Raw genomic sequence first — 13,342 nt, forward strand, 5'->3', positions numbered from 1 at the left:
TTATTCTTTCTTTCCTGCTCTCAATTACTTCCCTTTTTTATCTTTTGTAAGGGGAAGAAAATCAATTACTCATTCGTTACTTTATACATCCACTAAAAGTCAGTTGACTTGTCGAGTCCCCTCTCATTTTCAACATTGAGATCCTTGTGAATATTTTTTATTTTTCCCCTTCCTTGTTGCCATGTTCAATTAAAGACCCTAATTTTTAATTTTGGAATTATAGGTGCTGTTTTTCACCGCATATAATTAACACGACCAATGTTCTTCTTAGCCCTTTAAAAAATTTGTAAATGTTTTCGCAAAAACATAAAATAAAAGGGTACATACGACAAAATATTTTGTAAACGTATAAAATATAATATCCATAAACACAGTATATCAGACTTTAAGGATAATGAAAGAAATAGATAAACAAAGGTATAACCCCTACGGAGTTCTTCTTTTCCACAGGGAAGGGGACAGAATTTGGGGCCATTATGACTTGACAATCAACGGGCCCTTTGGACTTTTAAAGAAGAAACAGCAGAGCCAAACATACCCGTATGTTTGGCTTCTGCACGTTTATCCTCTCACCACCATCTCATTTGATTAATTTTGTTGATTATGTGCTTTTCTTGGGTGTTTGTTTTCTTATTTTTACTCCACCATTATTTATTATTGCATAGTTTAGATTAAAAATGAATAGGATACTAAATGGGATTCTAAAATGGAAGATTCTAAATGATTATATTGGGGAATTGAGTCAGGCGATGTCTCCCCCTATAACCTCTATATACAGGAAGGGTGACAGAGCTTAACATAAGGAAGACAGCCTTCCTAACTCCCCCACTCTTTGCGCTAAGGCTTCACTGGTACTTCAGTGAAAGCAACCTTTTTAACTACAAAACGAATATAGTTCGTTAAGAAACACAATTATTTCATTTACCGACTGCCTTTTGAGAAATTTGAACCGAAGTTAGAAAATTAGGGTCTAAAATACAATTTTTGAGGCCACCTCTACCCAAGAAAAAGATCCACAGTTTCTCCGCCCTAATAGTTGGTGTGCAGCTATACACCCAATTAAAATACATTTTTTAGTATCTAATGAATCAATGAAGTCATATAAAGCTTAAAAATAATTGTCTTTAACTGTTTTATTCGCAACTGACAGCTTGTATCTTTTGGAAAGTATGGGCCACCGAGCTATATTATGGTCTCTAAAACTGAAAAGCTCAATAGATAATTCTATATCGATTGACCATCTCAGAAAAAATTGGCCTTAAGAGCAAAGGCCAAGCTAACAAAACAACAAACAAGTAAATATAGATTCGTGACTACTATTTGTGTATATAGGGGCTTGAAACCAAAATAATAGGATTATATGATTTAGTGAATTCGATCTTGGAATTTTTATCCAGATTACTTTAATTTTTCCTTTAGAGGGGAGATACTTACACTTTTATCCCAGTTTATACAAATTGATCATGAAAAAATTTGATCAGCAACTTTAAAAAGCAAATTTTACATATTTGAAAGAATCACGAAAAACAAAACTCTTTTTAATGTATTATGCTGTTGCAAAAATTCGTATGTTTGAGCTATGGTTACAATTAGTCCGGTTCGATATTTACTTGAAGCCTGTTAACAAGAATTGTTTGATGAGGGAACATATAAAGTTTGGTTTCAACAAATTTTGCGATTTCTGCAAATTCCCCGGAGAAAACGTGATTTCCCCGGCGGAAAAATATAATGAATTCTTATTTTAAAAAAATGCGCTAGAAAAATATCCTGCCTAACTATAAGTAAATTTTTAATAACAAAACATTAATTGTTAATAGATTTCAGTAAAGTAAAACGTCGGTATTTACGTTCATTAGAGCAAAATAATTTTAATTTAATCAAAAACATTACCCCTTGCATTAATTTTCCAAAGATTCATCCAAGAATCTTCTACAAAACTTGGAAGTTTTGACCGAAAATTATCTTTTTAAGTTTCATACCTCCCTCCCTTATACTATGAGAGTCTATCGTCCTACATGAAAGGGCGCCAAAAAAATTCAGCGCAGAATCAACAACCATAGGGCCAACCGTACACAGAAACACATAGAAGTAATAGATAAGAACCTTTGCCTGGGCTGAAATGACTTCCGTTTGTTTCTCCAGAGTATCTCCAATTCGTCCGAATGCATCATTAATTGTCTCCGTAATTTGCAAAATTTCATATTTATTCATAGCATATTTCTCTTCTTCATTTAGGCTTGTAACATCGACCTAAAAGAATGAGCATTAATTTATCACGTTTTTCTCCTTCGCAAAGAAATTTTCCAGGATTCTAAATTGAGGGATGAAGGAAAAATAATCAATAACAAAAATCCTAAGCTAATTTTGAAAGAACAATAAAATTTAGCATCTTAGAACTACATCTAACCTGACATTCCTTGAGTTTAAGCAATTTAAATAGTTGAAATTTGGAACGATTCCAAAGGGAGGGATTAAACAACAAAATCCTGAGGAAAACACAATTTCAATATTATAAAATGTAGCTTGCATAGAATGGTATACAACACAAGGGACTAATTCCTAATTAATTGGTAATTTAATTCTTTTTCACAGATGCGTCTTTAAATTTATAGTTGTTAGAGTTAGTGAAAAGTTTCGCTTGTTAAGCAATGGCAGTCTTTAATCCACAGTGGTAGTGCCGACACAGAGAAGGTGATGAATGTCTATCCTTTTTTTAATGATTGCCATTAAATTATGACAACTTTTGGAGTTACAAAAAGTTAAACACATTAAAGTAATTAAACAGATGAAATTGATTTTAATCAATTCTACACAAAAAGGAGATAAATACGCAGAAACAAGGCAAAAAAAATCACATGGAGACCAACAAAATAAAAAATTATAGGTCTTTTGAAGGGCCAAACGAGTGACATTCTCGAGCCAATTCGGAAAGGGATTAGTTTATTTTTCAGCATATTAATTCAGCATATTGTAAAACCCTACTGTAGAGATTTCAAGCTCATATCTACAAAAACGTCGAATTTCTTCTTTTTTTGCAAAAAAAAGAGCATGGATGCATGTTTAGTTGTTTGCTGTTCTTGTTTTGCTCAGGGATGATCGTACCAAACCAAGGGTCCTAGGAGACCGGAAGAAGGCTCACTCGAACGAAAATTAAATTTTCTAGTTGAAAAATATCTCTTTTTCAATAAACTAATCCCTTCCCGAATCGGGAAGGGGTTAGTAAACTAAATAATAAATAAATTTAATTTACAAAAAAATCCAGAGAGATCTTTTGATTTGTTAAGCCAACTCCAACCTCAAACGCATACATCTAAATGAATAAACAAAAACATAACAATAGCCCTACTGATGGACTAATAATATACCTCAAACATTAATTCACTTATGTGACAACAAAATAAAAAACAAAAATCAAACAAAATAGTAATTAAAATTATAAAAATTTGTCAAATAACCATCGAAAATAATTCGATGGTACCCATGCCGAAAACCCAATGGTAAGTGACTCCAAGAACTAGGCTAGACGAACGTAGCAGAAAAATGTGACCAGGTCGTTTCACTCCGTGGCCTCCGAAATACATTTGCATTTCTGCTATTGTAACTGTGAATGACCATGCCAGTTACAAACCTACCTTTAAAAAAATTCTGTTGCAAGGTGATTAATAATGTCAAATATCCATATCAACCAATAAAAATAAATATACCTGCGAGAGCAAGAACGTTCGATTTTAAATACACTTTTCTCACTGAATCTCTCTTTCAACATTCTGCTAAAATCCTAATGGTAGTATCAAACAGTTCGTGGTAACGAACTGTAGTAAGGAGCGACCCGACTCAATAGTAACCAAAACTCTAAAAAATGAATTTTGGTACCAATAGCTACATCAAAAGAATCGCATTTTAATGCTGATTTTAAATATATAAGTTTCATCAAGTTTAGTCTTACCCATCAAAAGTTACGAGCCTGAGAAAATTTGCGTTATTTTAGAAAATAGGGGGAAACACCCCCTAAAAGTCATAGAATCTTAACGAAAATCACATCATCAGATTGAGCATATCAGAGAACCCTACTGTAGAAGTTTCAAGCTCCTATCTAAAAAAATGTGGAATTTTATATTTTTTGCCAGAAGGCAGATCACGGATGCGTATTTATTTGTTTATTTGTTCTTTTTTTTTCCAGGGGTGATCGTATCGACCCAGTTGTCCTAGAATGTTGCGAGAGGGCTCATTCTAATGGAAATGAAAAGTTCTAGTGCCCTTTTTAAGTGACCAAAAAAATTGGAGGGCACCTAGGCCCCCTCCCACGCTAATTATTTTACCAAAGTCAACGGATCAAAATTCTGAGATAGCCATTTTATTCAGCGTAGTCGAAAAACCTTTTAACTATGTCTTTGGGGACAACTTACTCCCCCACAGTCCCCGTGGGAGGGGTTACAAGTTCAAAACTTTGACCAGTACTTACATATATTAATGGTTATTGGGAAGTGTACAGGCGTTTTCAGGAGGATTTTTTGGTTGGAGGCAGGGGTTGAGAAGAGGAGGATATGCTGGGGGAACTTTCCATCGAGGAATTTGTCATGGGGGAAAAAAATTTCCATGAAGGGAGCGCAGGATTTACTAGCATTACTTAAAAAAAACAATGAAAAAATAAATATGAAAAAGTCTTTTTTTCAGCTGGAAGTAAGCAGCAGCATTAAAACTAAAAACGAACAGAAATTATTACCCATATGAGGGGCTCACCTCCTCCTAATACCTTGCTCTTTACGCTAAAGTATTTTTAGTAATTTCAACTATTTATTCTGCGGCTTTTGTGATTCAGGGGTCATTCTTAATGAATTGGGACAAAATTTAAGCTTTAGTGTAAAGAGCGAGGTACTGACGAGGGGGCGAACGCCCTCATATATGTAATAAAAACATGAGAATACAAAAGTTCTTTACGTAAGCTAATTTTTAAGTTACGTATATCTTTTACTTATAAAAAGATTCGTAAAAAATTGAAAGTTCTAGTTGCCTTTTTAATTAACCGAAAATCGGAGGGCAACTAGGCTTCCTCCCCCGCTATTTTTTTCTCAAAATCATTCGATCAGAATTATGAGAAAGCCATTTAGCCAAAAAAATAAATATACAAATTTCGTTTTAATTATTCCTCTACGGAGAGCCAAAATCAAAACATGCATTGATTCAAAAACGTCCAGAAATTAAATAAAAAAAACAAGTTTTTTAAATGAAAGTAAGGAGCGACATTAAAACTTAAAACGAACAGAAATTACTCCGTATATGAAAGGGGCTTTTCCTTCTCAACGCCCCGCTCTTTACGCCAAAGTTTTTTACTGTTTTAAAATGTAGTTAAGAGAAAAAGTCAAATTTTAGCGTAAAGAGCGGGGCGTTGAGAAGGAAAAGCCCCTTTTATATACAGAGTAATTTCTGTTCGTTTTAAGTTTTAATGTCGCTCCTTACTTTCATTTAAAAAACTTGTTTATTTATTTATTTAATTCTATAAAGCTCAAAGGCGTTTTAAATGTGATTAAAAAGTTAAAGACCATACTGAACAACAATATAAGAGGTAACAATGAACAAGTGAAAATACAGAAGTCCAAGGACGATTTTTGGAAAAATATGCTTTAATTCCCTCATAATTCCAACGCTAGAGGAAATTTACATGTTATGCTCTGAAAAAAAATTAGCGTCTCATCTAACATAACGTCTAAATGCTCAGTCGAATACAGTCTATGGATAACTGAATTTCCACTTTTCATCTTATCTACCCAACGGTAATACACGTTAAACCGAGTAATCCCTGGTACCCACTGCTGCGATTTCGCACAAAATCCTGCGACATGCGATAAATGACACAAATCATGCGACAAACGACGCAAAACCATCCGTTTTGTTGCAATGTCGGATGCGTTGAATAATTTCAACTCATACGACAAATCGCACGCTTTGTTCTGATTTTAAAAAAAATTGAAAAATGAAAATGATAAAAAAAGAAATCAGTTTGAGAACCAGATCTGAATTCTTCTAGAGTTTGTCGCAGCGATCGCAAAAGTCTGCGTTTCTTTGTGAACCTCCATCCGATTCTGTCGTACGTCTGTTCCACCAGAAAAAAATCGCGTCGGGATTGACGCAGCAGTGGGAACCAGGAGTAAACATTAAAGCTTATTTTATTAAACTTCAACTTATCAAACTTATGTCTTGTTTTTAAAGCATCTGCTATTGCTTATTGCTGCAATAGCAGTTCTTGACCGGCAGCAGCAGTTGTATTACATACGGTAGCATGTCTAGATAGGTATGCAATACAGAGATGTTACTATTTAATTGACAAATACACACTATTTTCAATTGTGGCACACAATTACTACAGTTACTTAAAAGTGATTTCTGGCAAGTATTGTCAGTTAGCAAAACAGTTACAATGGAAAAGATGGACATAGGTTTTTATGATTCGTATTATTCATGAGAGATCATGAACTGATCAGCAGTTGCAGTGAAAGAACTGTAGTATGTTCTGATGGGTATACGACACAGTACTTTTTAAGTAATCACACCATCGAATTCGGCATATTAGAGAACCCTACAGTAAAAGGTTTTCACCTCCCATCTACAAAAAATTTTAATTTTGTATTTTGTGCAAGAAGAAAGGTCACGGATGCATTTGTTTTGTTTTTTTCCAAGGGTAACCGTGTCGAAGTAATTGTCCAAGAAGATCGATAGAGGATTCTTTTGAACGGGCATATGAAAAACTTTTAAAGCTCTTAGTAGAAATTGTGGGATATCCAAAGGGGTTTATAGACATTGTTTTCTAATTAATAGGTAAGACATATATTATATTTTTGTATATTTTCCACAAAATTTTGTAGTTGTTACATGCTTTAAAGCTTTCTGATAGACAGTACAAGGTATTTGCCATTCATAGACTAATTTAACAAAACTGCAAAAACAATTGGTTTAATATGAATCTACTAACCCTCTGAAGAAATCATATTAAAATAAGAAAATAAAAAAAAACTAATTTTTCTGTTAAAAGTAAAGAACAAATTAAAATTTAAAACGAATAGAGGTTATTCCGTACATGAGAGGGGCTTCCTCTTCCTCAACCCTCATTTCTTAGGGCAAAATCTTCCAGTTCTTTAAGAATACTTCCCACTCCTTTCTTAAAAACAAGAGCTAAGAGCTCATATGGAACTTGTGACGAGGCCGGAAGAGCCAAGAGCTCATATGGTATGAGCTCTAGCAAAATCCTAAGAATCAATAGATTGATTTAAAAGAAAAATCAGAGGCTTAATGCCGGTCGGGATTTAAAATAAGAGCTCTGCGTCCCAAGGTCCTTCTAAATATCAAAATACATCAAGATCCGATCACCCACTCGTAAGTTATAAATACCTAATTTTTTCTAATTTTTCCTCTCCCTTCATCCCTCAGATGGTCGAATCGGGGTAAACGACTTTATCAAGTCAATATGTACAGCTCCCTGACACGCCTACCAATTTTCATCGTCCTAGCACGTCCAGAAGAACCCAACTCACCAAATCACTGAACCCCACCCCCTAACTCCCCCAAAGAGAGCAGGTCCAGTACGGTTGCGTCAATCACGTATCTACGACATTTGCTTATGCTACCCACCAAGTTTCGTCCCCAATTCTCCACTCTAAGGATTTTTCAAGATTTCCGGTTTCCCCCACAAACTCCCCCAACGTCAACAGATCTGTTCAAGATTTGGAACAAGAGCTTTGAGATATAAGTTCCTTCTAAATATCAAATTTCAATAAGATCCAGTTACCCGTTCTTAAGTTAAAAATACCTCAATTTTTCTAATTTTTCCAAATTAACACCCCCCAGTTCCCCCAAAGAAAACAGATCCGTTCTAATTATGTCAACCACGTATCTATAACTTGTGCTTATTTTTCCCATCAAGTTTCATCCCGATCCCTCCACTCTAAGCGTTTTCCAAGATTTTAGATTCCCCCAATGTCACCGGATTCAGTCGAGATTTATAATGAGAGCTCTGAGACACGATATTCTTCTAAATATCAAATTTCATTAAGATCTTATCACCCGTTCGTAAGTTAAAAATACTTCATTTTTTCCAAATTTTCCGATTCAACCCCATCCCCCCAACTTCCCCCCAGGTGGTCGAATCGGGGAAAAACAAATTCTAATTTAATCTGGTCTAGTTCCTGATACACCTGCTAAATTTCGTCTTCCTAGCCTACCTGGATTTGCCTAAACTAGGAAAACCGGAAGAGACAGACAGACCGACCGACAGAATTTGCGATCGCTATATGTCACTTGGTAGATACCAAGTGCCATTAAAACGTGACAAATACCTAAACTCTAGCGTAAAGAACGAGGGTTGAGGGAGGGGCAGCCCCCCTCATATACAGACAAAGTTTAAACATTTTTGGTTTTAAGGTTTTAGCTTTAATATTTCCGTTTTAAAGTTTAGGTTTTAAAAGTTTTAGTTTTAGAGTTTCAGTCACAAAGGTTTTTTTTTTTTTAGCTTAAGAGTTTTAGTTTTAAGGGAATGTCTTTTAATGTTTTTAATATCAAATTTTTAGTTTTAAAAGATTTTAGTTTTACAGTTTAGGTCTTAATTTTTTTTTTTTTTTTTTTTTTTTTTTTTTTTTTTTTTTTTTTTTTTTTTTTTTTTTTTTTTAATCTAAAAAGTTTTAGGTTTGAAGCTTAAGTTTAAAAAGTTTTCTTTAGTTTCAAATAGTAACTTTGAAAAAATTTAGTTTTTAAGGTTTTAGTTTTAAAGTTTTAGTTTTAAACTTTTATTTTGAAGTTTTAAAGTTTTAATGTTTTAGTTGTAATATTTTAGTTTTAAAGTTTTAGTTTTAAAAGTTTTAGTTTGAAGTTTTAGTCACAAAGATTTTTTGTTTTAAAGTTAAGGTCTTAATTTTGTATTTTTTTGTTTTAAAAGTTTTAGTTATGAAAGTTTTCACGCAGATAGGAGAAAACAACGTAATACCACCTACATTTTTCGGAACACTATTTTTATGGCACTTGGTATTAACCAAGTGACATATAGCAGTCGCCAATTCTGTCGGTCTGTCTGTCGGTCTGTCGGTCCCGGTTTTGCTACTTTAGGCACTTCCAGGTAAGCTAGGACGATGAAATTTGGCAAGCGTATCAGGGACCGGACCAGATTAAATTAGAAATAGTCGTTTTCCCGATTTGACCATCTGGGGGGGGAGTGGGGGCCCGGTTAATTCGCAAAAAATAGAAAAAATGAAGTATTTTTAACTTATCAGCGGGTATTTGGATCTTAATGAAATTTGATTTTTGGAATGATATTGTGTCTTAGAGCTCTTATTTTAAATCCCGACCGGATCTGATGACATTGGGGGGAGTTGGAGGGGGAAAACCTAAAGTCCCGGTTTTGCTACTTTAGGCACTTCCAGGTAAGCTAGGACGATGAAATTTGGCAAGCGTATCAGGGACCGGACCAGATTAAATTAGAAATCGTTTTCCCGATTTGACCATCTGGGGGGGGGGGGAGTAGGGGCCGATTAATTCGGAAAAATAGAAAAAATGAAGTATTTTTAACTTATGAGCGGGTGATTGGATCTTAATGAAATTTGATGTTTGGAATGATATTGTGTCTCAGAGCTCTTATTTTAAATCCCGACTGGGTCTGATGACATTGGGGGGAGTTGGAGGGGGGAAACCTAAAATCTTGGAAAACACTTAGAGTAGAGGGATCGGGATGAAACTTGATGGGAAAAATAAGCGCAAGTCCTAGATACATGATTGACATGATCGGAACTTATTTTCTCTCTTTGGGGTAGTTGGGGGGGGAGTAAGTCTTAAAAATTAGAAAAATGAGGTATTTTCAACTTACGAACGGGTGATCGGATCTCAATGAAATTTGATGTTTAGAAGGATATCGTGTCTTAGAGCTCTTATTTTAAATCCCGACCGGATCTGGTGATGTGGGCGGGGAGTTGGGAGGGGGAAACCTAAAACTTGGAAAACACTTAGAGTGGAGGGATCGGGATGAAACATGGTGGGAAAAATAAACACGAGTCCTAGATAGATGATTGACATAAACGGAACGGATCCGCTCTCTTTTGGGTAGTTGGGGGGGGGTTAATTCTGAAAAATTAGAAAAAATGAGGTATTTTTAACTTACGAACGGGTGATTGGATCTCCATGAAATTTGATTTTTAGAAGGATATCGTGGCTCAAAGCTCTTATTTTAAATCCTGACCGGATCTGGTGACATTGGGGAAAGTTTGGGGTGGGGAGACCCAAAATGATGGGAAACGCTTAGATTGGAGGGATTTGGATGAAACTTGGTTGGAAAAATAAGCAAAAGTCTTGCATACGTAATTTACATAATTGGAACGGATCCGCTCAATTGCGGGGGGGGGGGGGGGGTAATTCTGAAAAATAAGAAAAATAACGTATATTTAATTTACGAAGGAGTGATGGGATCTTCATGAAACTTCATATTTAGAAGGACCTCGTAACTCCGATATCTTATTTTAAATCTCAACCGGATCAAACGTAATTGGGGGGGGGGGGCAGTTGGGGGGACCGGAAATCTTAGAAAATACTTAAAGCGGTGAGATCAGGATGAAACTGGATGGGAAGAATAGAAACCTGTCTAAGATACGTGACTGACATAACTGGACCGGATCTGCTCTCTTTGGTGGAATTGGGAGGGGGGAGGTAATTTTGAAAATTGAGGTATTTGTAACTTACGAAAGGGTGACCAGATCTTAATGAAATTTGATATTTAGAAGGATCTTGTGCTATAAAGTTCTAATTTTAAATTCCGACCAGATCCTGTGACATTCGGGGGAGTTGGAAGGGCGGATCCGCTCTCTTTGGGGGAGTGGGGGCGAGGGTTAATTCTGAAAGATTATAAAAATGAGGTATTTCATTAGGTTCTTTAGGATTCTTTAGGTTTTGACCTTCTCACAAGTACCAAATGAGCTCTTGGCTCTTGGCTCTTCCAACCTCGTACCATATGAGCTCTCGGCTCTTCCGACCTCGTCACAAGTGCCATATGAGCTCTTAGCTCTTGTTCTCTTAGGTTTCTCAAAGTTTTGTTCTCGTAGTTGCTAGCTGATCGTAGGAAAAAATTAATTTGAGCCTATTTTAGATGTCACGAACCAATACGACAATTATTGTTTGCCCAGACTTTTTAAGTAGATATCTGATCAATTTAGTAAATTGATCAGGAATGATCAAGAACATTCAAATAACTGGACTTGATAACTGGACATGAAAGAGATGAAGTTTTGTGGATACAGTTTGTAAACTCTTTTATTTTTATTTAACGAAAGAAGTTCTCTTTTTGGAAGCCCAGTCGTCAGGTATAGCCTACAACTTTCTTTTTTTTAACAAAAGTGATTGTCTTTTTTAAGTTGGGACCTACTATGTATTTCTCATCGGCTCAATAGTTTCTCTCGTTAACTGTCTTCAAAGATTCACAAAAGTTTTTCCTTTATATAAAGCACTAAAACTTACAATTTACATGACTACGTTTTTTTTCTTTAAGTTTGAAAGATCACGCCCAAAAAATGAATCCTTAATGATCATTGCTGTAAAAGCATGTATGGAAACTCTAATAGAAAACGACAACATTCTGGAATTTTGCCCATATTGAAAATCCTCCAATTTTCGACAAATTACTAGCGGATTTAATGCTTCCTAGAAAACTTACATCATTAATCACTTAAACTCTCAGGTCAAAAATTGAAAAATGACTCTAGAAAAACTGATTACTACACTGGAGATGAGTTCAGTGGGACAAAAAGCAATAAATTAAAGGGGCCAACTCCTAACTTATTTAGCCCATTAAGTAATTTAAAACAACATTTAGCATTGCTTAAAAATATTTAGTCGTTATTTATCGACAATGTTCAATCACTGTTTCACTATTGATTACTATTCAATTACAACTGACCAAAATCATTCATCACTTCTTAGAATGTTCTTAGAATACGTTAAGTTCTTCTTAGAATACGTAATTCTGCTCTGTGGGAGAAATAGTTTTTTATTGAATGCTAAAACTATAGTGTGTCGCTCAACAATATAGCTCATTCTGGTGTAATGTATTGTAAAAACAGATTTTAAAAGTATTGTAAAAGAGATATTAGTCAATAATATTCAATGACAACTTATCAGAAAGACATAGAATGGAATCAAATACACAACTTTGAAAAATTATTTAAGTGAAAGGTGATGAAAGGTGTTATGAGGTAATCCTGTAAATGACTAACACCATTAGCTCCACCGAACAGCTGCAGTCCATTAGAGAAATTTACCTGAATTCAAGGCCTCCCGAAAAACTGGGAAAAAGGGGTAAAAGTGATTTATTGTATTATTTGTTTTTAGCATAATTTTAAAAGAAACAACTTAGGTGCTTCATAGTAGCCTAATGTGAAGAAGTTTAGCCAATTTATGTCTGAAAACAAAGAAGTATCTTAATTTTTTATTACATCATCTTTTTATGTTATTAAGGCATTTTCTTGATTTAGCTACAAAGTAATTGTGTATCAATTTCCTACATCAGATAATTTACAAACAGTTATATTACAAAATTCAATATATGGATGATGCTTAAATTAAAAAGCTCCCTCGTGTCAGGAACTTGGTAAGCCATTATGTGTAAAACTTTTGAAAGATTTAATCGAAATTTTGAAATTTCAACAGAGAAAAAGAATTGAACTTGTTTTCTTTTTTTTTCTTCTGATGATATCTATTGAATAGCAGAATTAATGCAGTAACATGGACTTAGTAAAGAGCAATGCTTCCTACTTATTTTTATTACTTTCTTTTATAAAAGAAGTACCCATAGTTTGTTTGTTTTTTGTTTTGTTTTTTAATGTTGCTTCGTATTTTAGGCGTGGGCGTAGAAAGGGCTCATTCGATCAGAACCTGAAAACTTTTAGCGTCTTTTTTAAGGGCTAAAAGTGATTGTGCTCCACTTCCGCACTCTTTTTGCTCCCTTGACTACCCCCCCTGCCCCTCAATAGTGTTGGATCAAAATACTGAGGTAACCATTTTGTTCAAAATAATAAAAAGCTCTAACGAGTATCCTTCTATGTCAAACGTGAACCCCATGGACAATGGCCCTAAATTATGCAAATTGTGTTGTGTTCACTCATAACTTTTAGTAGAAAAGGTTGGCACGTTAGTCTTGGTAACCGGATTAGCTTGGAACTCGTAAGGATCATTCGCTAAGCGAAGATTTACCACCTTTTCCCAAAGATATACTCATAAAACGACACGCGTTCCTGAGCATACCAGAAGACGACTTTAAAACATACTATTTGTAATATCTCGGGAATGGCTTGGGGGTCCAGAAGGAAATTTCAAGAGATGC

General features: G+C 34.9%; 1 protein-coding gene across 1 annotated transcript in view; it reads right to left on the reverse strand.

The window, feature by feature from the left end:
- Nucleotides 1-13,342, reverse strand: part of LOC136035736 (uncharacterized) — a 52,545-nt gene that overhangs the window by 13,622 nt on the left and 25,581 nt on the right. Inside the window, exon 3 of the mRNA XM_065717705.1 lies at nucleotides 2,104-2,250. Within this exon, the coding sequence (XP_065573777.1) occupies nucleotides 2,104-2,250 (147 nt within the window). The remainder of the gene's footprint in view (nucleotides 1-2,103; nucleotides 2,251-13,342) is intronic.

This window comes from Artemia franciscana, chromosome 14 (assembly GCF_032884065.1).
Source record: "Artemia franciscana chromosome 14, ASM3288406v1, whole genome shotgun sequence".
NCBI classification, from domain to species: domain Eukaryota; kingdom Metazoa; phylum Arthropoda; class Branchiopoda; order Anostraca; family Artemiidae; genus Artemia; species Artemia franciscana.